Genomic DNA, 25,667 nt, shown 5'->3' on the forward strand with positions numbered 1-25,667 from the left:
ATGGTAGGAGGAAGAGAAACAGCCCTCCACAAACCCATGAAGGATAGCCCTGGCAAACCCTGCCGTGGCTCTGGAAATGACATCCAACTTGAAAAGTTTAGTAAAAGTGTGGACAGAGGACCATGTGGCAGCTTCAAGGATGGATTTAGTACCAAACCCTTGAAGAAAGCACGAGAAGAGGCCATTTCCCTTGTAAGATAAGCTTGAAATGAAGGGAAAAGCCATTTTCTATGAAAAGACTAAAAAAAAGAAATGGCCTTAGAAATCCAGGAAGAGATACTGTTTGCTTAGATACTACAAAATCCAATGCCTTGGTATGAAGAAAAAAAGCTGCGCATATTTGCTGATAGCCTTTGTCTTATCCAAAGAATATCTGCACAGTCCACATAAATCCAAGGTGTGAAGAACATTCTTACTTGCAGATTGCAAAGAAGGAAAAAAGGAAGGAAACTGGACAGACTGATTAAGAGACAACTCAATGATCACCTTGGGCATAAAAGGACTAGTAAAGCAAAGACGCTCCATCCTTATGAAAAATCAAAAAAGCCATTACATTTTGAAGTTCAGAAGGGTGCAGTGTTGCAAAGAGGAGGAGACAGGCTCAAAAGAAGCCCAAGTCAGCTTTCCAAGGGCAAAATTAAGGTCCCAAGAGGTAGGAATAGGTTTTCTTAGGTTCATAGGTAGGTACTAGGCTATCTGCCCGAAGGCATTTATAAGCCTAGCCAGAATGTGTTGGCTTTCGCCACCCCCTTAGACTAGTTTATTTATTGCATTTGTTTACCGGGGATAAGTCCACTGGGCCTAAAAGAGCCCATTTTCAGTGGAGGCCTCTGTCCAGCAGAGCCACTGAAGTGATCCCCAGGGTAAACTTTGTTTCCCATCCACTCGTCAAGGTTTCTCGAAGAGGGTTAAGCAAGGAGTCCTGCCTAATGTAGATTGGAATCTTGTTCCAAAGCATGGGAAGTTTCTGGGACAGGAATCTATCCCTCCAGCACATCCTATTTATTGTTGTGGTGAGGTTTAGATACCTAGAGTGCATGGCTCGAGGGGATATGGTTTTCTTTAGGTGGAGCATGTCCATCAGTTCTGGGTTGGACATGGCCTAGTATGTCAGGCAGAGATCACCTCTGAGTAGGCAGTATGCAACAGAGTACAGCTGGAGCTTCTTCAGTCGATCCGCATAGGGCATCATGTTTGAGGCCAGTGATCCACTTGGTGAGGTACTTCTGTGGTCTTTCTAGCTGTTGCAGGTGTCTTGTAAGGTACATCCCAAATGGGGTGTTGCACTCTATGATGGATCTGATGAGTAGAGGGGCACAATGACCTCTTTTGATCTGGATGCGAACCCTTTTGTGATTAGGTGGGCCACACAGAAGGATTTTCTAACCACTTTGACAATGTGATTATCAAAGGAGAGATTACTATCTACTTGGGTCCCCAGATCCCTCAAGTCTTCCGTATTTAGGGAACTACCACCTATGCGGTAGTTTCTGGGTACTTTGTTTTTTTACAAAGGGGGTGACTATGTACTTTTTGGCATTTAGCTTGAGGCCATGATTTTGACACCAGGTATCCCTCTCAGTGACACCCTTTTGGAGGATGTCTGTGTCAGCCGGAGTCTCAATTATAGCCCCTAGCTTGCAGTAGTCTGCGAACTTTGTCAGCCATGGTCCTCCTGTGCTTGCCTGTACCTCTGAGAAGTATATGGCGAACAGGAGGGGTCCTAGGACTGAACCCTGGGGAATGTCACTTGTAACCGGTTTAGAGTCTAGTCTGGAGGTGTGGGTATCCTTGATGAATACGGATACGCCCCCGCCTTTTGTATTTCAATCCGGCTTCTGTGGCCAAAATGTATGGTATGAGTTGTAGCCTGGTAGTGCTGGTGTGCTCTCTGGAGCCTTAAACCAGGTTTCTGTTACTGCACATATACCGATTTTCTCCACACTGAGGAGTGCCTCGAATGAGTGATGTTGAGGTTTACACTTCTGGCACTGAGTAACATTACCCTCAGTTTTTGTTACGTGTGCTATTTACGGAGGTAACCCAGCCACTGGGGATGCACAAGCCAGTGCATTTCTTTGTGCCGGTCCCAAGCCCGGATAAATGGGGAGGGTTGCGTCAGGAAGGGCATCCGGCATAAAACTTCTGCCAAAAATTACTGATGCGGAGAACTTTTCATAATTGCATACTTAACAACGACCGCCACCAGTACTGTTAGCCAACAGGGTGCTGGCGGAAATTGGGCTACTGTTGGCGAAGGAGAAGAGGAGGGCGTGCCCAAAGGCAGGAAGATAGGAGGAAGGTTAGGAGTGTAGCAGTGAGGGTAGGAACTTTGAATGTTGGCAGTATGACTGGTATAGGAAGAGAGCTAGCTGATATGATGGAGAGAAGGAAGGTTGATATATTGTGTGTGCAAGAGACCAGATGGAAGGGAAGTAAGGCCAGGTGTTTAGGAAACGGGTTCAAATTGTTTTATCATGGTGTGGATGGCAGGAGAAATGGGGTAGGGGTTATACTAAAGGAACAATATGCCAAGAGTGTTTTAGACGTGAAGAGAGTGTCTGACCGAGTGATGTTTATGAAGCTCGAAATTGATGGTGTAATGATGAATGTTGTTAGTGCATATGCTCCTCAAGTTGGGTGAAAGAGAAATTTTGGAGTGAGTTAGATGAAGTTGTGGTGAGTGTACCCAAGGGTGAGAGACTAGTGATTGGAGCGGACTTTAATGGGCATGTTGGTGAAGTGAACAGAGGGATGAGGAAGTGATGGGTAGGTATGGTGTTAAGGAGAGGAATGCAGAAGGTCAGATGATTGTGGATTTTGTAAAAGGATGGACATGGCTGTGGTGAATACGATTTTAAGAAGAGGGTGAAGCATAGGGTGACAGGGAAGAGGGGAGGAAGATGCTCACAAGTTGATTATATACTATGTAGGAGGGCCAGTCTTAAGGAGATTGGAGACTGTAAAGTGGTGGCAGGTGAAAGTGTAGTTAAGCAGCATAGATTAGTGGTATGTAGAATGACGTTGGTGATCAAGAAGAGGAGGAGGAATGTGAAAGCTGTGCCAAGGATTAAATGGTGGAAGTTAAAAAGGGTGATTGTGAAGTGGAGTTTAGGGAAGAGTTAAGACAGGCACTGGGAGGCAGTGGAGAGTTACCGAATAGCTGGGTAACTACAGCAGAACTAGTAAGGGTGACTGCTAGAAAGGTGCTTGGTGTGACATCTGGACAGAGGAAGGAGGACAAGGAGACCTGGTGGTGGAATGAGGAAGTACAGGAGAGTATACAGAGGAAGAGGCTGCGAAGAAGAAGTGGGATTGTCAAAGAGATCAAGAAAGTAGACATGAGTATAAGGAGATGGGGTGCATGGCAAAGAGAGAAGTGGCAAAAGCTAAGGATAGGGCATATGGAGAGTTGTACGAGAGATTGGACACTAAAGAGGGAGAAAAGGACCTGTACCGATTAGCTAGACAGAGGGACAGAGCTGGGAAAGATGTGCAGCATGTAAGGGTGATAAAGGATAGTGAGGGAAAGGTACTCACAAGAGAGGAGAGTGTGTTGAGTAGATGGAAAGAGTATTTTGAGAGGCTGATGAATGAAGAGAATGAGAGAGAGAGAAGGTTGGATGATGTGGGATAGTGAATCAGGAAGTGAAACAGATTAGCAAGGAGGAAGTAAGGGCAGCTATGAAGAGGATGAAGAATGGAAAGGCTGTTGGCCCAGATGACATACCAATGGAAGCATGGAGGTGCTTAGGAGAAATGGCAGTGGAATTTCTAACTAGATTGTTTAATGAAATTTTGGAAAGTCAGAGGATGCCTGAGGAGTGGAGAAAAAGTGTTTTGGTACCTATCTTTAAGAATAAGGGTGATGTGCAGAGCTGCAGTAACTACAGAGGGATAAAACTGATTAGTCACAGCTTGAAGTTATGGGAAAGAGTAGTGGAAGCAAGGTTAAGAAGGGAGGTGATGATTAGTGATCAGCAGTATGGTTTCATGCCAGGAAAGAGCACTACAGATGCAATGTTTGCTCTGAGAGTGTTGATGGAGAAATACAGAGAAGGTCAGAAGGAGTTGCATTGCGTCTTTGTAGACTTGGAGAAAGCATATGACAGGGTGCCTAGAGAAGAGTTGTGGTATTGTATGAGGAAGTCGGGAGTGGCAGAGAAGTACGTAAGAGTGGTACAGGATATGTACGAGGGTAGTGTGACAGTGGTGAGGACTGCAGTGGGAGTGACAGATCCGTTTAAGGTGGAGGTGGGATTACATCAAGGATCAGCTCTGAGTCCTTTCTTATTTGCAGTGGTGATGGACAGGTTGACAGATGAGATCAGACAGGAGGCCCGTGGACTATGATGTTTGCAGATGACATTGTGATCTGTAGTGAGAGTAGGAATCAGGTTGAGGAGACTCTGGAGAGGTGGAGATATGCTCTAGAGAGCAGAGGAATGAGGGTCAGCAGGGCTAAGACAGAATATATGTGTGTAAATGAGAGGGAGGGTAGAGGAATGGTGAGGATGCAGGGAGTAGAGTTGGTAAAGGTGGATGAGTTTAAGTACTTGGGATCAACAGTTCAGAGTAATGGTGAATGTGGAAGAGAGGTGAAGAAGAGAGTACAGGCAGGGTGGAATGGGTGGAGAAGAGTGTCAGGAGTGATTTGTGACAGACGGGTATCCGTAAGAGTGAAAGGGAAGGTCTACAAGAGTGTAGTGAGACCAGCTATGTTATATGGGTTGGAGACAGTGGCATTGACAAAAGGCAGGAGTCAGAGCTGGATGTGGCAGAGTTAAAGATGTTAAGATTTGCAATCGGTGTGACTAGGATGGATAGGATTAGGAATCGGTATATTAGAGGGTCAGCTCATGTTGGACAGTTTGGAGACAAAGCAAGAGAGTGGTTTGGACATGTGCTGAGGAGGGATGATGGGTATATTGGGAAAAAGATGCTAAGGATGGAGCTGCCAGGTAAGAGGAATAGAGGAAGGCCTAAGATAAGGTTTATGGACGTGGTGAGAGAGGACATGCAGGCGGTTGGTGTGACAGAGCAAGATGCAGAGGATAGGAAGAAATGGAAAGAGATGATCCGCTGTGGCGACCCCTAACGGGAAAAGCCGAAAGAGAATGATGATGATGATGTGCTATTTACGGAGGTGGGTTTGTCTTTTGAGCCTTGCCTAAAAAAGGCACTATGGGAGTGACAAGAGCATTGGCCAGTATTTGAAAGCCTAAGGCTGACAGGTGCAAGCAGTCTCTAGCGAAGCAGTGTTGCTTGTCAAGCATGTCATCCCAGGCAGACAGACACTGGATCCCCTTTGAATGACACCAGAAACTTAGCCAATTGTTGAAATTGATCATTTTTTTTCTTTATACCTTGGTATCATTCTTGAGGAGGGCAGGATGCTACTTAGGGTCAGGGTCATACCGGCCTGGGCTACATGATCAGATAACTCTTCCATGTCTCATGCAAGTCCAGGGAGGTATGGCTCAGGTCATTCACACCAACATGGACAATGACAGAGTTGTATTTGTACTTGTTCTGGAATGACCTGAATGCTTGTGTTATGTGGCGGATCCTGGCACCAGACAGGCAGCTAACAGTAACCTTCTCCTTATTCAGCCTAGTGAGTGGGACATCAGTGTGCCTGACTAAAGTCACCTATTACTAGTATGTTGGGTATGTTATTTTGCCTTAAGGGATGTGATTGCATGGCACACTGGTTTTGTGAAGTATGTGTTTCATGGTTTGTGTTGGGAGGTGGAGGTTGCTTGGATGTCTGCTTTGGAGGTCTCTGTTGCTTTTGCAGATTTTTATTTAGAGCCTCCGCATATCTTTTCATGTAGTTATGTGTGCTTTTTGCCGGTGCTGAATTAATGGGTCTATGTGAGACTGGTGGTGTGATGCAAGTATTTCCCTTCTCCTCTTGACTGTCTGACCCAGTCTTGGGTTGAGAGAGCTTAGCCTCCAGTTTGGCTGCATAATTGCATCTCTCGCATGTATTAGTGTTTAGTGGTAGGAGGAGAGGGTTGTCTGTGTACATGAGACAGTTGTAACATTGCCTCAAAATGCCCAGATTCACCAGTTGGACTGGTGAGTACACCTGAAATTGCCCTTTGGACATGCCTGGATAGGTACAGTGAACTGTTTTACTGAATGGCTGGTAAAGTCTAATAGAGAGCCTTGTCCTTCTCTACAGTATAGGGGGGTCTAGTGCTAGGGTTTATACGTGCTTGCTATGAGTTTTGAGCAAGTGCCGTGCTGAGAAATTAATGGCTTGAGTGCTTAAGTTGAAAGTTTGTCTAGTTCCAAGGGAAAAATTTGAAGAGGAGACTTTGTGGAGCCGGGAATAGTTATACCCTGGCTAATGGCGCTGCCCAATGTGCAAAACAGGGCAAATGCGTTTTTTATACCAGGGAAATGAAAGAGATAGAAATTAGCCCAAAATGGCCAATAAACTACTCATTTCTGGGCTGAAACCACTCCTCCAGGGACAGATAGGTTGCTCAAAGCTCCCCTCTCTCATAGGTGAACAGAGAAACTTCCTTCTATCCAAGTAAGGTATGGGCAAACAGAGATTTGTAACAGCCCTGAATTCAGCACTAACCAGAAAACTGGACTATACTAGCTTAGAATGGCAGGAAACAAGTATATTTTTTTTCTTCAGAAAATAAAGCAGATACAATAAAAAAAAAACACTTTAAATGCACGGAAAAGGATACTTATTGTTATACATCTCAGATCAGAGTTGTAGTTAACGCCCCCTGGTAATAAAGTAGGAAGAAACAAGTGCAGTAAACGCAGATGAATAAAGTGCAATTTTTTAAACTTTTTTTTTTTGTTATATATGAAACAATAGAAAACGAACAAACTGATTTAAACAAGTTACCCAATTAACCAGAACAAAGATAAAAACTGAGCCCTGTTCGAGCAGCCTTCAATCAGACGAGCTCTAACTGCACATTCCTGCCACTAGGGTGCAGAGGAAACTTCTCCAAAAAAAAAGATGGCCTGGATCAGTGGTCAAGTTATACAAACAAAGCTAGATTCAGCAGGCCTGAATCTGGTCTATGCTACAGAAGCAAGGTGCACCAATTTCAGAAAGAAACAGCTCAAATAAGCAGGCACAATAAAGCCTGTGACCAGAAATTCCCAGTTCAGAAGGGCAGAATCCAGCCTCTCCTCCCACAAGAGTGCATACCACAAACCTTCTTAATGTAGAATAACTGGCCTGAAGCCCAAGTGCTTAAACCAGAACGAATACACTTCAAGAATAGCAGACACTGAGAGCCTTCAATCAGCAATTCCCAGCTTAGAATGATGTAAGCTACCTGTCCTGCCACAACAGTGCAGACCACAAACTTTAATGTAAAGCAACCAGCATGAAGCCCAAGTGCTTAAACCAAAAGACTTAGAATAACAGTTACATTTAATCAGGCTACTACCAAGCAGTAATAAATGCAGCAGAATAAATAAAAATTGAGTACTTTTAAGAGGAGGTAAAAGCAAAATGAAGTAGGAGGAAACACAAATACAGTAAAAGCAGATGAATAAAGTTCATTGTTTTGTTGGTAAAGTGCAAGGAGAGAGGAAGGAAGAACCTAAGTGGGTTGGGCCTTCTCAAATCTTCCTGGGTTAAGTAGAGTGAACACTAGACTCAGAATATGATCTCACTGTACTGAGTTAAGTGAGCAAATGAGATGGACCCAGGAGGAGTGTTGAAATACAGACCTACACAAGGGGTGGGAAATTCCAGAGCCACCAACACCAAGACAAGAACAGGGATGGTGGATGGGGAACTAAATGCAGAGAGACACACAGCACACTATTCAATAAAACAATTAGGTAACAGAAAAAATGAAATACAGTACTCTTAAAACTGCAAGTTTATAATAAGACTAAAATACAATACTGCTAATTTGCACTTAACTTCAGCTTCTAATGCAGGTGATTGTAGCCAACCAAGTCTCTCGGAAACTGAGCATATTCTTGCAGGTTTAATATGAAGGACTCCTTTAACGAATTGCTTGACTTCAAAACAAGAAGCCAGCGGTGGGTTCAAGGACAGAAAAGCAGAAATTGCTGACAAGTGAGGTTTAACAGAAGAGTACGCTAATTCAGCAAGCAGCAGTTCACACAAGTAAGAAAGGACCAAAGGGAACATCACTGAAAAAGGATCTATGTGATGCTTGAGAACAAACAGAATTTTTTTTCCATTTAGTCACACAGGACTTTCTGGTAAATGGATTTCCTTGCTTCCTGCAGAACATAAAGCACATCCTCAGAAAACTGGTGTATAAAAGGGATCAAAATCCAAGACTGGTCACATGAGGGTGAATGAGAGAAGTTATGTACTCACCATAATGTTTGATGTATGTAGTCCATCTCGTCTCACATTCTTACCCGTGGGTTCGGAGCCGAATATCGGCTCTGACTCGGCCAAACTTTCTAGCTCGAAGTCTTCTATTGGCTGGGCTAAGCAGGTATCCCAATGCTGCACTGCTCCATATTCCCAGATCTAGTTTGCTGTGAACATTCATTCATACCCCATGCATACATAACACCCAGGTAAAAAAAGAATAAGCTAAGGGTAAAGGGAACTCTAAATAGAAAAACCTAACCTCCAGATCCTCCAGGAGGGGGGAAGGTGGGAGGGTAAGTAAGAATGTGAGGCGAGATGGACTACATACATCGAACGTTATGGTGAGTACATAACTTCTTGATATTATGTAGTCCAATTTCACCTACATTCTTACCCGTGGGACAGCATCCCTAGCACCTACATCCTGGGTGGCTCATAGGAAAATACTCCTGAGTACTGTGGAACCAAAGGACGACCTGCCCCTAGATACCACGTCCAATTTGTAATGAGAAACAAATGTGTGAGGAGAAGCCCAAGTAGCTGCAGCACATATATCATCCATTGACAAATTGGCTTGATAGGCTGTGGATGTAGAAACAGCCCAAGTAGAATGATCCTTAACTGGAAATGGCAGATCTTTTCCTCCTGCGGAGTAGGCGAAAGAGATGCAACTGGATATACATCTGGATCGGGTGATTTTTGAGACAGGGAACCCAATTTTGTTTTCCGAAAAGGAGACAAATAGCTGGTCAGACTTTCGGATATCTTTTGTTTGGTGAAGATAGAAACGTAACTCTGTGTACATCCAATTGATGAAATTTAAATTCTGTCTTGTTTGAAAAATGAGGGAAGAATACAGGCAACTTAATAGACTGATTAATATTAGATACTGAAGCCACTTTAGGAAGAAAAGAAGGGTTTGGTCTAAGAGAAACCCTGTCCTTATGGAAAATCAAGTATGGGGGTTTGACAGAAAGAGCTTGGATTTCTGAAACTCACCTGGCCGAAGTGATTGTTATTAGGAAGGCTGTTTTCCAGGTCAAACATTTCAAATCACAGGTAGCTGCAGGTTCGAAAGGTGGCGAGGTAAGGGCTTGTAGAACAAAATTCAGATGCCAGGGCATGACAGGTTCGGAGACCGGAGGACGGAGTAATAGGGTACCCTTGAGGAAAGCTTTACAGAGTCTGTGAGCCATCAGACTAGGCTCATTAGCGACATGAAAATTAGAAATCGCTGCCAATTGAACTTTTATGGTAGCTGAAGCGGAACCCTGATGGAAGAGCATAGACAAAAACTCCAAGACTGAAGCAATCGGGGCTAAGGACCAATTCCTTTCCATTTGCTAGAATAAATTTTCCTAGTAGGGGGCTTATGAGAGGAAGATGAAATGTTTACTACCTCCGGTGAAAAGTGATGAAGCCTAACTAACGATGGAAGTGGAGTAGCCAGGCTGTCAACTGGAGGGTCATCAGAGAGGGGTGGAACTGTCCCGACATATGCGTTAGTAAATCTGGTTGTGGGTCCAGAATCCAAGGAGTGTCCACAATGTAGGGTTGGAGAAAGGGAAACCAGACTTGACGAGGCCAGTGTGGAGCAATCAGAATCATTCTGCTTCCCAAGGATTGGGCTTTCTGAATCACTTTTGACAGCAAGGGAAACTGAGGGAAAGCATAAAGTAGGCCGGAGTGCCAATCGTGAACTAGAGCGTCCCTGGGTGACTCCCCCTGTGGGGGGAACAGCATGAAGTAGCTGCTGCATTTGGAATTGAGGGGGCTGGCGAAAAGGTCACAGCAAGGCTGACCCCATCTGCTGAAGATTCGTTCTGCAACTAGACGATTCAGGGACCACTCGTAAGGCATCAGAACAGCTCTGCTTAGCCTGTCCGCTATCACATTGGACTTCCCCGGAATGTGCATTGCCACCAGAAACCGTTGGGAAGATATTGCCCACTGCCACACTCGCATGACCTCTCTGCACAGGGGGTAAGATCTGGTTCCCCCTTGCTTGTTCAGATACCACACTACTGACATGCTGTCCGAGTGTATTGCAATCGTCCCTAGAGGAAGATAGCGCTGAAGTGCCTGCAACGCAAGTAGCACCGCTCTCATCTCTAGGACGTTGATATGAAGATGTATCCCATGATCTTGCCACGTGCCTTGGACCGTCCTGCCAAGATAATGCCCCCCCACCCCATCTGGGAGGCATCCGTTGTCACTGTGGCAACCAGGATGGGTGGAACGAAGGGTTTTCCCCTGTCCAGAATGTTGGTGCAAAGCCACCAACTGAGGTCCTGTTTGAATCTGTCGGTGAGCAAAATGGGATGAGAAAGTGGAAATTTTTGGAGAGACCATTGGACAAAGAGGAGCCATTGAAGAAGTCTCATGTGCAACCTCGCTAGAGGGACCAACATAATTGTAGCTGCCATGGTCCCCAGGAGTTGAAGAACCCATCTTGCCTTTGCTTTCCTAAGGGGCATCAAGGAGTGTATCCATTGCTGTAAGTCTCTGATCCTTTCTTGCAGTAAAAATGCTCGCATTCGAACGGTGTCTAATTCTGCGCCTATAAAGGTGACACGCTGTGAGGGCAACCAGGCAAATTTTTCCCAATTTAGTGTTATGCCCAACTGCTGACAGAGTGTGATGGTAGCGTCTCTGGTTTGGATTAGCAGATGCCTGGTGGAAGCGGTAAGGAAAAAACACCAAAGGCCAGCAAATACAGTTCCGAATGCTTTATTGCATATGAAAAGGTGCTAAAAAACACCAAAATGAAACCTACGTCCTCAGACTAGTTTCGGCAAAGCCTTCTTCAGTGAGGAAAAAATGATTGATAAAAACAATTCACCAGTGAAAACAGTCCTTTTAAAGATGCATGTAACCAATAGGAATATGGTATGTTCCATATCATTAATTGATGCCTGGATATACACAACAGCTACAATTCTCATAGATTAAATACATATAGATCATGGCAAAATATTGGTAATGTGATACCATGTATGAAATTATTCCATAAGGAATTTATGGGTGTGTATTCTTCTAAAATACATGTATACAAAATACATCATATAACCTCATTTACACATCAAAGTCTAATAGTCCAGATCTAAATAACAAGCTGTAACTTATATGGATAATATACCAAATGTACAAGTGTACATGACTTCCAAAAAATGTATACTATTCCGTACTGTACAAATCAACCGTATGGATGTATATTGTACATATATATCTCTATAAATGATATATTGGAGGACATAATAACAAAAAGTCCACCATTCTATCAAGAGATATATATTATATAAACTGGATATCTGAATAGTAGAATGAACTGATGTAGTGAAATATAATCATCTGACATATATCTTAATGACGTGCGAACATATGAATCCTGCAACGTAGAATATTAGATTTACCAACGGTCTTGTATTTATGTGGATTGTGATTTGAACAACTATCTGCTTCTTCACCGTTGCATCCACGCCACACCATCCGCAACATCCCCAAATCTCAATATTTACGAATTAAACGTATTAATTCTTCAGTTGTGGACTATGAGACAGCCAAACTTGATTTAAATACCAGGTTTTTGGATAGAGGATATTCCAATTTTGATACAGAATCAGCCAGGATCTGGACAAACCAACAAGAGCGACACTCATTGTTACAATATAAAGACAGGAAAAAACGTATGAAGGATGAGAATATTAGATTTATTACTACTTTTGGCAGAAATCATCAACTTGTGAGGAATACACTCAACAATAATTGGAACATTTTGTTAGCTAATGATTATCTTCGTCACATTTTGGGTAATCAATGCTCTATCTCCTACAGGAGAGGTAAAACCTTGGGTACACTATTTTCTCATTACAAACATCAGGAGAGTGGAGGTGCAAATTACAAGCAACTCACTATCACAGGGGATGAACTTTTGGGTACGTTCCCTTGTGGTCATTGCACCTCATGTAGCCAAGTTAATAAGCTCAAACAATTTACAAGTGCTAACTCTAGCAAGGTATATGATGCTCGTATTTTTTGGTAACTGCTCATCAAGTTGGGTGATTTATTTGGCTACGTGCCATTGTAAAGCCTTTTATGTTGGCAAGACTTCTCGCTCTTTGAGAATCAGGATAGGTGAACATCGGAGCGATATTCGTAATCAGAAACCTACCAATGCTCTGTATCAACATTCAATCAAACACAAATCAGCCAAATTTATGTTTATGATCACTGATAAGATTAAGGGAAATAGACACAATCAACTTGGCTGGCAGAGTATTCTTAGTCACAAAGAAAAATACTGGACAGTTCACCTTGGGGCATTATTTCCACCAGGACTTAATGATCATTTATGAAACATACATTAAGTGGGTTTGTTATCCACTTTTTTTGTGTCGATGTGGCATTTATTTATAGATGTGTATAGTTCATATCCATTTTTTTATATTCTACATTGCAGGATTCATATGTTCGCACGTCATTAGGATACATGTCAGATGATTATATTTCACTACATCAGTTCATTCTACTATTCAGATATCCAGTTTATATAATATATATCTCTTGATAGAATGGTGGACTTGTTATTATGTCCTCCAATATATCATTTATAGAGATATATATGTACAATATACATCCATACGGTTGATTTGTACAGTACGGAATAGTATACATTTTTTGGAAGTCATGTACACTTGTACATTTGGTATATTATCCATATAAGTTACTTGCAGCTTGTTATTTAGATCTGGACTATTAGACTTTGGTGTGTAAATGAGGTTATATGATGTATTTTGTATACATGTATTTTAGAGGAATACACACCCATAAATTCCTTATGGAATAATTTCATACATGGTATCACATTACCAATATTTTGCCATGATCTATATGTATTTAATCTATGAGAATTGTAGCTGTTGTGTATATCCAGGCATCAATTAATGATATGGACCATACCATATTCCTATTGGTTACATGCATCTTTAAAAGGACTGTTTTCACTGGTGAATTGTTTTTATCAATCATTTTTTCCTCACTGAAGAAGGCTTTGCCGAAACTAGTCTGAGGACGTAGGTTTCATTTTGGTGTTTTTTAGCACCTTTTCATATGCAATAAAGCATTCGGAACTGTATTTGCTGGCCTTTGGTGTTTTTTCGTACTTTGGTTTGGCCGGGCAAGCCGTACGTGCGAGGGGTGGTGTTTTGGAAGCGGTAAGGAGCCAGTCGTCCAGATACGGAAACACTTGGAATCCTTGGCGTCTCAAGTGAGCCGTCACCACCACCATACACTTGGTGAACACCCTGGGGGCTGTGGTGAGACAAAAGGGCAGGGCTCGAAACTGGAAATGACTCGCTCCCAGCCGGAAGCGTAGGTGACTCCTGGATGCCCTGTACATTTTGACATGGTAGTAAGCATCCTTGAGGTCGATGGAGCACATCCATACCTCCTCTCCCAACAATGGGAGAATCGATTGTAGTGTGACCATACGGAACTTGGACTTATGTACATAGTTGTTCAGTCGGTTGAGATCTAATATGGGTCTCAGGTCCCCTGTTCTTTTCGGCACCAAAAAGAATCTTGAGTAAGTCCCTGATCTGACTTGGTCTGAGGGGACACGCTGGATGGCTCCCTTTCATAGCAGCTTTGAAACCTCTGAGGCTGCTTGATCCCTTTGACTGGGTGGAACGTCCAGGATTTTTCTGACTGAAGGTGGGTCTGACGTGAACGGAATGGTATAACCTCTGGAAATTATTCGTAATACCCATCGGTCCTGGGTGATTCTTTTCCAGGCTTCCGGATATAACGATATTCGACCCCCGACTGGCTCCGGATAAGCAAAGTCGAGCAATCCCTAAGGAACGAGAGTAGGGAGAGCCACGAAAGGAATCGCGGTCTCCCGAATTGCGGGAACCCCCTCTGCCTCTAGGGTGGCGTCTCCCTGAATAACTCCCCCCTGCCTGCCTTTGGAGGGGGACTCACCTTGTACGGCAGGAAAATACCTCTGATTTTTTAATCAAATCTTCCCACCCCGCTGGGCCTTGGGGTAAGGCCTAGAAGAAAGGGAAAAATGGACCCATACAGCAGACAGGGTCTTTCCCTCTTGCTCGCACCTGGTGAGGGTGTCTTTCACTTTGGTTCCGAACAAAGAGGAACCATCGAAGGGGGCGTCAGTGAAAGAAGACTTGAAGGCCTCCGCAAAATGACAAAGGTGCATCTAGGCTTGCCTTCTAAGGGCGACTCCTAAGCTTGCTGCCCTACTCGCTCTGTCGGCTGCATATGAAATGAGCCACATGGAAGAGTTGACGATGGAGTTGAGGGTAGACACCTGGGCGTTAACCATCTGGGCCACCCCCTCAGGAACGTTACCTGCAAGAGTATCTCCTAACTCCTTGAGGAGATCTCTCTTGAGCTGAGTAAAATGAGACAGGTAGTCCAGCGACCATAAGGTAAAGGATGCTGACGAAAGGGAACGCTTCGCGTTCCGGTCCATGGTCCTAGACTCCTTGATGGGAGGATGGACGGAGGAAGAAGTCTCTGCTACTTCCTTCTGAGTGGCCGCCACCACCATGGCATCCACAGGGACTCCTTTGGACAGAAACTCCTTACCCGGGGGAGCAGAAAGAAATTTGTTGGGGGTGCCTGGGTACGGGTTCCACAGAATCAGGGTTTTCCCACACCCTCCGACAAATCAAATCTATGAGCTCGAAGGGTGCGGACACCCAGGAGGCAGAGGGCTGAGCACCAAAAGCCTTAAGGAAGACCGACTCCTCCTCGGAGGGGGCTTTGGACGGCCAGTCACCTCTTTGTTTCAATATCTCCAGGATATCAGAGAAGGAAACATCATCAGAGGATGACTTGGGGGACCCCTCCGATTACTCGAGGTCAGTATCAGAGGTGAGAGACTCATCCTGGGAGTCTATGTGCTTCCTCTTGCATGCTTTCTTTCTAGGGGGCTCTTCAGGTACTAACTCTGAAGGGCCCTCAGAAAGTTGGGGACCACTCGTGGGGGTATCCCTAGGCCTTGGTGCTCTGTTGTCTATGGAAAGGTGGTGATCAGAGGCTCTCACTGGAGTGGTGGGGGACAGAATGACCGACCCACCTGATGTAGCTGATGATCTGGCCAGCGCAGTCCGCATGGAGTCGAAGGCACCCCCCCCCCCCCGAGTCTGAGGACCGACCGGCATCCGAGACCATGACGGGAGTCAGAGTTCCTCGAGCCGAGGCACCGAGCAGAAGACTCGGAACCGAAATATGTCTCGAGATGTCCCCCTCGGGCCGGACTGAAGAATCCAGAGTACCGAACCCCGTGGACGAAGCAGACGGGGTCGGAGCTGATGTCGGTACAGATAAGGCCGGAAGGGCCATTGGAACCGACCTAGGAACATCACACGGTGCAGAACACTCTGGCTCCGAAGATAGAGATGGGCTCAGAGGAGGAATGATCGAAGAAGGGTTCGGGATGGGCTCCGGAGCTGAAAACAATTTTGCCAAAACCGGTGACTGGAGGAGCTTCTGGACCACCCTACCAACATCCACATCCGAAAGAGTCCTGGAGGATTTGGAGGACAGGAAGGGAGATCGAGATCTCCTCTCAGGAGTAACTGGTCTAAGACCGGGCGATCGGCTCTGAAGAGGTTCCAATGTAATTGGAGCCGACGCTGGTTCCATCAACACCGACACTTCCTGCGACCCCGAGGACAGTGGAGCAGAGGAGGTCGAAGCAAGTTTTATGACTTTCTCCGGAGGCTCCGAGGAAGCTGACGGAGCCGGAGATATCTTTTTAGACTTAGATGATTTAGACTTACCACTGGGAGAAGAATCGATGGCCTCTTCGAAAGAGGGTTTCAAGAGTCCCTTTAAAATCAGCTTATTCTTTCTCTCTTGGAGCACTCTGGGACTGAAAGCATGGCAAAAGCTGCAAGACTTCTGCAGATGAATGGCTCCCAGGCAATAAACACAAATTGAATGCCCATCGGTGATGGACATCTTGTAACCGCATTTAGAGCACTTTTTAAAACCCGAAGGTTTGTGCTCCTTGGAATCCTTGGACATTTCTCAACTATCACCAAAACCAACACAACCCAAGAAACTGTCTGACAAGAACTACACAGACGTGCAACACCACAAAAAACGCGGGAACAAATCATGAACTGTAACAGCACACACACTGAGGAACACACACTGAGACAAAGCAGGTCAAAAACCTCTAACTAAAATGGTTAATGACCACGAATGACCGATACCAAACCTCTAACTTACACGGTTTAGCGCGAACAGACAGGACAAGAGGACTAGGTCCTCTAACTGAAATGGGACTAGCCCGAGGGAACAGTTAGCGGGATACCACAAATCACAAGCACACTACCAAAACCAAAAACAACACTAAATAGACAATAGCTATGAGAATAGATTTTTGTTTATAATAACTTTTCTCAATAACAAGAAAAAAGGGTACTCAGCCACAGCCGAGAGCGAGACCACGTATGAGCTACACGAGCAGCAAACGAGATCTGGGAATATGGAGCAGTGCAGCATGGGATACCTGCTTAGCCCAGCCAATAGAAGACTTCGAGCTAGAAAAGTTTGGCAGAGTCGGAGCCAATATTTGGCTCCGAACCCACAGGTAAGAATGTAGGCGAGATTGGACTACGTAACATCTCTCTCCTTGTGTGAGAAGAGCCATCTGGAGAGATAACTTGTGATAATTTTCTCTGGCCAGTTGAAAGAGAAGAGGGAACCAGTGCTGTCTGGGCCAAAAGGGAGTCACCAGCAAATTTCTTGGGGGAGTCCTTGCTGATCCTGTGCAGGACCCTGGGAAGCAGAGAAAGAGAGTAGCAAGCATTTAGGAACATTCTCTTCAGAGAAAAAGACATGTCGACTGCCTTCCAAGTTGGAGAAGGTGGACTCTGGAACAGAAGCGAGGAAATTGCCTATTCAGTGAGGAGGCAAAAAGCTTCATTTGAGGAATAACTCACTGATGTACTATGTCCAGAAACAACTCTCTGAAGCATCCATTTGTGAGGTTGTGTCCTCGACCTGCTGAAGGAGTCTGCCTCAAAGTAAACTGCCTGAAGGGTTAAACTAAGGTGCACAGCTAAATCCCAGAACTGAAGGGCTAAGTCTGCAAAAAGACCTTGTGAGTGCCCCCCTCCCCGCATTTGTTGATGTACCACATGACTGTGGTGCTGTCTGTAAAGACCTTTAAAGAGCCTGGAAATCAAAGAGAATGAAAGACCTAAAGAGAAAGAATTAGTGCCCTCATTTCTTTTGTGTTGATGCGGTCAGACCTCTGATGAAAGGGCCATAGACCCTGAACCCTCAGAGCACTGGAAGAAACTCCCCACCTCAGATTGGAAACATCTGTGAACCACTCGAGTAGGGGCAGGAGTCTGCAAAGGCAGCTCCAGACTGAAGGAGCTCTGCCAAGAGGATGGCAATGTTGGAGTCAAACAATCCTGAGGTACCACTGAAGTTTCCTTATGTAAAACTTGGCAAAGGGGAGTATGGGAAAGGTGTATGACTAACCCCATGGCTCTGAAATTCCTTTGCAGGAATGAGAGAAAGGGGAAGCAGAGACTGGAAGTAGGTTTTCAGAGAAGGAAGAAAAGCCAACAATGAAGTTTTTTGGATTCCGCAACCCAGAAAAATGTGGACATGCAAAGGAGTCAGACATGACTTCTTGTGATTGATGGTAAATCCCAATCTGTGCAAAAATTGCATGGTGAATGGGAGAGTCTGCAAAAGCCTGAAGAAGCAGATTGTCCAGATATGGGAATATCTGGATTCCCTGTACACTGCAAAAATCTATGACAAGGGCTGGACATTTGGTGACCACGACTGGGGCTATAGAAAGACCAAAGGGCAAAGTAGATAACTGAAAATGAGAAAGAAACAGAAATGCAGAAACTTCCTGAACAGAGGGTAAATGGAATATGACGATAAGTATCCTTTAGGTCTAGACAGACTAGAAATGCCAGTGGAAGTAAGAGGGGGGACAATCTGGAGGGAAAGCATTTGGATGGAAGGTAATCTTTAGAAAAGGGAGGTCTAGGACCAGTCTCCAACATCCCTCTTTTCTGGGAACTAGAAACATTCTGGAGTAAAACCCTGTTCCTCTTTAGGATTCTGGAAAGGGCTGAATGGTGCCGTGATACTGCAGAACCACAGAAAAATAAAGAACTAAGGTCTGGAAGATATTGAAGAAGACCTGAGAAGGGGAATAGGATTTCCATACCATAAAATATCTGAAGGATAATGGAAAGAATGCACAAGTCTGAAGTAATGTGTTGCCAGACAAGGAGAGACCGGAAAAGCCTGGCAGACAGGGGAATCTGACCTAGGGGAAGGGGAGAAAGTAAGTCAGATTAGTCCTGAATAATGGACTTTCAAGTTTTAGAAGTGTGGGTGGGTTTTATCAGAGTACATATGCTTAGGAACCTTTTTTCCCTTAGAAGGCTGAAAAGGCTGCATATGCACAAAGGCAGACTTAGGAGGATAGCCTATTTGAAATTTCAGTACAGGAGAAACCAAAAAAAATGTAAGATCCTGCATCACTTTACCTTTAACTTGTAAAGTCAAACAAGTCAGCAGTAACTGTACAAAAGAGATTCTGATTGTGCAAAGGAGCACGTAGGAGCTTCTCCTTAATATCAGGTACAGCCTGGAGGCAAAACCAACAGTACCTCTTCCTAAATGAATCTGAAAGCAGCAGCTCTACAGCATGCATCAGCTAAAGCATAACTACATTTGTTGTAGTGGCAGCATACCTCTCAACTGTACAGATTTTCACGAATGTCCAGATATCTGCCACATTCTTGGTCCGTTTTTCAGAAAATAGTGGTTTTCTGGCAAATTAGTGGCAAATCATTAAAGAATGAAGTCAGACAATAATGACAGACATTTGAGTTTCAGACTTCATACCTTTCAGAAAATCCATGGTAATGCAAAAGCTGTTATTCTATCAACATTCTAAGTTTGTAAGAACAATATTTAAAATTGTCCCTATTTTTGGGCCGGTGTCCTACTTTTATTTATGACTTTGTCCGGATTTCTTGCTCTAAGAGGTTGAGAGGTATGAGTGACAGGCAACCTGAGAAGTAGAACTCAGTAAGAGGGCAGCAATTTTACCTTCAGAGTCAGAAAGGTCAACCCCCCCCCCTCCAAGTTGCGACAAAATGGGCAAAACATGGTCATATGGGGTTTGATAATTTATGGCCCTGAAGGCCAGAGGCGCAGAAATGTGCATCTTTTTCCTAACCTCTCCATAACCTGATGCTCTATCAGAAGGAAGAAGTTTGGAAGAGGGCAAAAGCTTGGATGGCTTGTCAGCAGAAACAAAGACAACAGCAGGGTCTGATGGAGGACGTTTAAAGAGGCACTTAAATAGGCACATTATAAAAGTGTTTAGACTTCTTAGGGGCCAAAGGTTGGGAATCAGGAGCCAAAGAGGCAGCTGTAAATGTATCTAACAAGGCATCAAGCATTTAGGGAACAGTAGAAGGTTTAGGAGAGTCCATCTGCAATTGCTTATAATAACTCTTCTGAATATCTGAGACTTGTGAGCAGTCCCACTTAAAATACTTCATCATGCAAACTACTGTGTAGCCTAAGAACTCCCCCTCAAAGGGAGGATCAGGACTTGAGAAATCATCTTCCTCAAACCCACGATCCAAAGGTGAGGTAATTTGTAAGGACTAGGCGAATGATTAATTTTCTGAGTCTACCTGTTCCTCTGAAGAAGCAACACTCCCTAGTTCTTTTGGCAGGAGTAGATGACCAAGGAAAAGCAGGGACAGACCCCCCCCTCCCCGAGGTGGTCTCAAGGCTACTAAGGTATTGAACAGGCTCTAGGTATATTTCTGCCATTCCCTCTGAGAATCCGTAGCAATGGGAGGAATGTGCTTAGTTTTCTGCTTCTTTAGTGGGATGTCAGCTTTGACCAACCTAAGAAGCTCTACTCAAAGGTACAATTGACCTCTTCCCTAAACAGAATCTGGGGAATCCCCTAGGCCCTAAGGAAATAAGCCACAGTCCTCCCTCAATGTCTGGTGGACATTTGCATTGCCTCAGGACATGTACGAGAAGCCAGATCCATATCGACCTCCAACAGGGCCACGGGTAGAGGAAACTAGTGTCAGCATTGGATGGTCTTTGGAGTCTTCACTCACCTCGAGAGATGTCAGGTGGAGGCCAGACAGCAGCAAAATCGGACCAATACATTTTTGGTCATCTTTTTAAGACATGGCTTGGGGCAGGTGGATTCAGCCATGGTACACTGGGTCAAGAGTTTGAGACGCTGGTTCTCAATAAATGGGTAGAGAGGACAGATTGCTACAAAGCTTTCTGGAAACAAAAGACTGACAGATGGTACACTGGGCATGATTGTGTGAAGCACCTACCCAGAATAAACACTGCTTGCGACGGTCTTTATGGGGGAATCTGCCTTCACATTGACGTTTTCCCTTCCTGAATGACAAAAATCCCAATTACATAAATAAAAGAAAACAAGGAACCTCAACAGGGCACTTACCTGTAAAATGACTCTCTATTAACCAGCAGAGCAGAGAGCATTCAGACTGGCAGTAAAAAGTTCTGAGTATGGAATATATGTATATCACCTTAATGCCCTACATCTGGCACACACAGCATGCACCTGATGTACAATGCTGGAAGGATGTAAAGACTTGGGTACACTGACCTGACGTTAGGCTATCTTTGGCAGGAGATTCCACGTTATGAATGCTGCAACAGTAATAAGGAAGGACATCTATTGTCTAGGACCCACACAACAATGCCCCCACCACACACCTCTCTCTAAAAGGAAGTGAAGACTAGTAAAATGTTAAAATGTTATGGCATTGGCAAATCCTCGAATACAAAATAGGCACTCTTAATATGTGCCGTCTCTCTTACACACAAACATAGGCAATTTTGGTAGCAAAGGCTATGGCCTTCTTGATGCTACAAGGTCACCTCAAACAATGTAAACAACTGGTCATAGGACTAAAAATGACAAAGCACTATTAATTTAAACTTCAGGCACACTGTTCACAGCATCAAAACATGAAAAATATGGTGGGGTAATTTGGCAACCAAGTTGTACCCATTATTACATACCGTGATCTGTAGCGAAACAGTCAATGGTATCCAGATTTTCCCAAAGTGCTTCCATATCTTCTCTGGTCCCCAGCATTGGCCTCACCTGACCTCGGGAATGCCCAATTCTATCAAGATCTTCCTGGCAAAGGAACAAATGGTGTGGTGCCACCTCGCAGGTCACCTGAACACCTTTCTGTTTTGCAGCTTTGATTATTTGAATCTGTCAAAAAAGATTCAGTCAATCAAACGTGAGCCTACAGAAAGGCAGCAATTAGGCAATATACTTGGCTAAAAAATACAGTGCAAACAGCTCAAGTGAAGAAAAAACAAAAAGCAGCTTTACTTGACATTTCAATTTGCGACAAAAAGTGCACTGCTACATGCATGGAGCAAAACCTATCTCCAGCAGCTGACCCTTTAATCCCAAAACTATATAAAGCCAGATTTCTAAGTTTTATATATACAGGGATTGGCCCAGTACTAGGAGTTACAGTTACGATTTACACCAACGTAGCATACCTGTCAAAAAGGCACTTTAGAAAAAACTCACCCTTTGTAACCTTACACAAACTTTCCCCCTCTTATTCCTGGTAGCAACTCTGGATAACTAGTCATGATCACAACGTCAGTCAGTCAATGTTTTCCCATTACTTCCACTACACCCCCTCTGAAGGTAATATAACCCTCTAAACTGTTTGTTAGACTGCCCTCAAACGTTCTTCCCATAACAATTTCCTTCTATGACAGCTGTTCTCACCTCTTTGAAGACATCTCACTTGTTCCTTAACATCTTTCAACAGCAGCAGTGTTTCTTATAAGGTGAGCACCTCTTGATGTTTTCCATTTTTTGTAACCACCTTTTTGGAAAGGATCTGAAGGACAGATATCAATTCTCCATAACACCTCAATGCTTGGGGCTCCTTACATAATTCAGTAAATAACCTCCCCATTTTGCCCAGAGGTGCCAAAGAGGAGTCTTGCCATCCACTGTAGACCAGAGTGAAAGTTTTGCAACTTTTGATAGTTCTATAAAAGGTGTCCATTTCCAGGTAAATCTGTGTTGCACCTCCATGTGGTACACATAACCTTCAAAACATTTTACTGAGTTTCTAGGACGTTAAAAAAATATATGGAAGCATCTATACTCCAAAATTCTAAATTTCCTATTTTAGTAAATTTCCAAGGGATCCTACACATATCCTGCCACTTATCTCGCAGGTTAAGAGGCCCTAGTGTTTTCACCCATTTGCTTATTAATGCTCTAAAGTGGCTTCCTATCTTGTCCTACAGCAATGCTTTATACAGCTTACTCGTCGATTTTCCACTACTTGCTTGTTGTGTCCTAGCCTCATTTAGCAGATGGATTTTATGCACCCCCCGCCGCCGGCCCACCTTTTGATTGAATTTCTCAAGTAATAAACCCTTTGTACTTTATCCATTCATTCTTATTCACTTCATAATTCTGTACCATTTCTTCCCAGGTCATTCTCAACCAAGTACATAACTGTTTCGGGTACCTTATCCCCCCGCCACACACACACACACCCTTTTCCACAGGACTCCACTATTTTATTGTAATTTACATCATCTGCCTTGACAGAATTAAGTGCTTCCTCTTTAACACAGAGTTGACATCTTGTAATTTATAAATCAGCTTTAGTTGCATTGCAACCAAGTAGTCTTCCAAATGCAGCACTTCCTAATCCCTCCTCTTTGTTGGCCCCATCATATCCCAACTCACTCTTGGCTGATGGCAACCCCAAATGTATTTAACTTAGCTTCATTTCCATTTTAGATGGCCTATAAAAGCCTGACATACATACAGTTACCAGAGGCACTATAAACATTTTGACTGCCTGAATCCATTGGTTCCAGGTCCACCTTCATCAATTACCATTTTCTAAGCAAGTTTCAACCTTATTAATTACCTCAAACCAGTTCTCTTCCCTTAAATCTTGCGATTTACTAGATATCAAGACCCCCCCCCCCAAATACTTCATCCTGAACTGCTCCCATGGGTTTGGGAATTCTTGTACCAAATTAAAAGCAGCAGCACAGTTAGATAGTTTTCATTTTATCTTCATTTATTTTGTAACCAGCCATTTTAAAATTGCCGTAAGATATACCAAAGGCATGTGAAAACTCTTTCGGGATCAATTAAAAAAAGATTACATCATCCGTAAACAATGCAATGTTCATCTACAAGCAACCATCCCTTTATATCAGACTGCCTTAACTTATTTGCCAGTAGCTTCAGATAAAAAGCAAATACTAAAAGGGACAGAGGGCACCCCTACCTTGCCCCTCTAAAGATTTACATTTCTGATGTTACTCTACAGTTAACTTTAATTCTAGCCTTTGCACCTTCATACACGTTTACAGAATAACATGGACCAGATGAGAGGGGAATTCCACATCTCTTAAGATTCCCCATAGATAAAATCAATGTACCCTATCAAATGCTTTTTGCGAGTCTAACCCTATTAATACAACAGTTTTTTTTTCTCTTTTTCCAGTGCTCTGTGAATCAACTCTACTACTAAAACACTGTCAAACATTTGTCTACCATTAATAATCCACACTGATAAAGATGCATTAACCTTAAAAGTATCTGGGCTATTCTGTCTACTATTATAAATGTAAATATTTTATAATCAAATTTCAAAACTGATATGGGTTGGTATCAGCTTATGTTAGCAGGATCCTCGCCCTCCTTTGGTATTGAGACAACAGCATCAAACCATGGTGCTGGTATTTCTTTGGTGTCCAATATCTTACTGGACAATACTCCAAAATGGTATGAGCTTCTCTTGTGTTTGCATCCATCTTTCTAAGGGAATCCCATCACACTCCAGTGATTTCCATCTCTCCTGCTTGTTATTTTGGTTATTCCCAACTCAATAACTAGTCTCCTCGTTTAACAATCTCTGGATAGGTAGCTCACCAGTGAAGTCCTCATAAACCTTCTGGTTGATAATTTAAAAAAAAAATCTACCTATTTGTTCCAGGTCTTGTCAGCAAGCCTGTTGGAGGATCCCTAATCTTTAACATCAGCCTAATTTCTGTTGTCTTAAAGGGACAAACCCAGTGTATAAAACGCAGACCGAGCTATTCAATGAAGAGACATTATTTTCCCCACCCACTGTATTAACATCCTACGCACTGCCTTCCAAGTAGGATGTCCCAGAATTATGTTCATTCCACCACAAAAAGTAATACTGTCGGTACTGGTTTATTTCACTCTGTGCATTCTCTCGGTCTTGTCCATAAAAAGAAAGATGTGATCTCTAGATGCTTGCAGACAGGAAAAGTTGCTCCAAAACTTTTTTCTTTTATTTTAATTACTGGCAGAACACAAGATCTCTGTAATCTCCAAGCAAACTGCACTTTCGGTTGCACGTATTTTTGTCTTAGAAGTTACCATTTACAAACGTAGCAACATTGGATTCTAGGCCCTGCTGCATTAGTAAATAACGTGTGAAAAAAATCAAAACGAAAAAAAAAAAATCTAAACCACCAGTTGCTGTTAATGTTATCCACGGTTTGTACTACTTGAAAAGAAAAAAAAAAGATTGCTAAATTGGCATTCTGTAACTGCGGTAACAAAAGTGTGTGCTTACGGAGAGCTGTCAACTAGTCAGAGTTAATATAATTTATTTTAAACTGGAGTTTATCTTACAGAGTGCTCATCATGAAAAAACTTTTACTCCCAATACAAATGCCAAACATTTATTTTTTTAGTTACTCCCATGCAGCATGTGAAACCATTCCAAGTAATGGCTAAACTTGGTTGCAGTCACTTCTACTTACAGGCTCAACAATTTAGAATAAAGCCAAAAATAATGAGGGACAAATGGCCAGAATCAGGGACATTTTAAATATTACTCTAGGTCAGCTGAAAAATTAAGAGAGCAACATGTTTTGCATGAGGACCCTTTTTCGCAGCAATAAAGTATAAAACTCTAATTTGTGTCATTATTGACTGAATGCAATTTTCAGGGGATTATGAGAAAAGAAAAAAGTTTGTCAAACAATGCAAAAGCTCGAGGCAAGAACAGGTAAGTTTTGCATAATTCTGGAAAGTTCAGAGGTAAGCTTGCCATAGGACATTCTGCTGCAGTGCAAAGGAGAAGTACAAAACATTCATAAACTAGTCATATACAACATTTATTTTATAGTTTCCTTTAGTATGGGATGGGTGAGAGGATTACTT

The 25,667-nt window shown here is 43.4% G+C and overlaps 1 protein-coding gene across 1 annotated transcript in view; it reads right to left on the minus strand.

The window, feature by feature from the left end:
* The window catches only part of CAD (carbamoyl-phosphate synthetase 2, aspartate transcarbamylase, and dihydroorotase), a gene marked incomplete in the record, with an annotated part of 2,299,829 nt that overhangs the window by 641,040 nt on the left and 1,633,122 nt on the right, over positions 1 to 25,667 (minus strand). Inside the window, 1 exon segment of the mRNA XM_044075466.1 lies at positions 21,473 to 21,674. Within this exon segment, the coding sequence (XP_043931401.1) occupies positions 21,473 to 21,674 (202 nt within the window).

Source organism: Protopterus annectens, chromosome 6.part1 (assembly GCF_019279795.1).
Source record: "Protopterus annectens isolate FY-2018-M chromosome 6.part1, PAN1.0, whole genome shotgun sequence".
Lineage (NCBI taxonomy): Eukaryota > Metazoa > Chordata > Ceratodontiformes > Protopteridae > Protopterus > Protopterus annectens.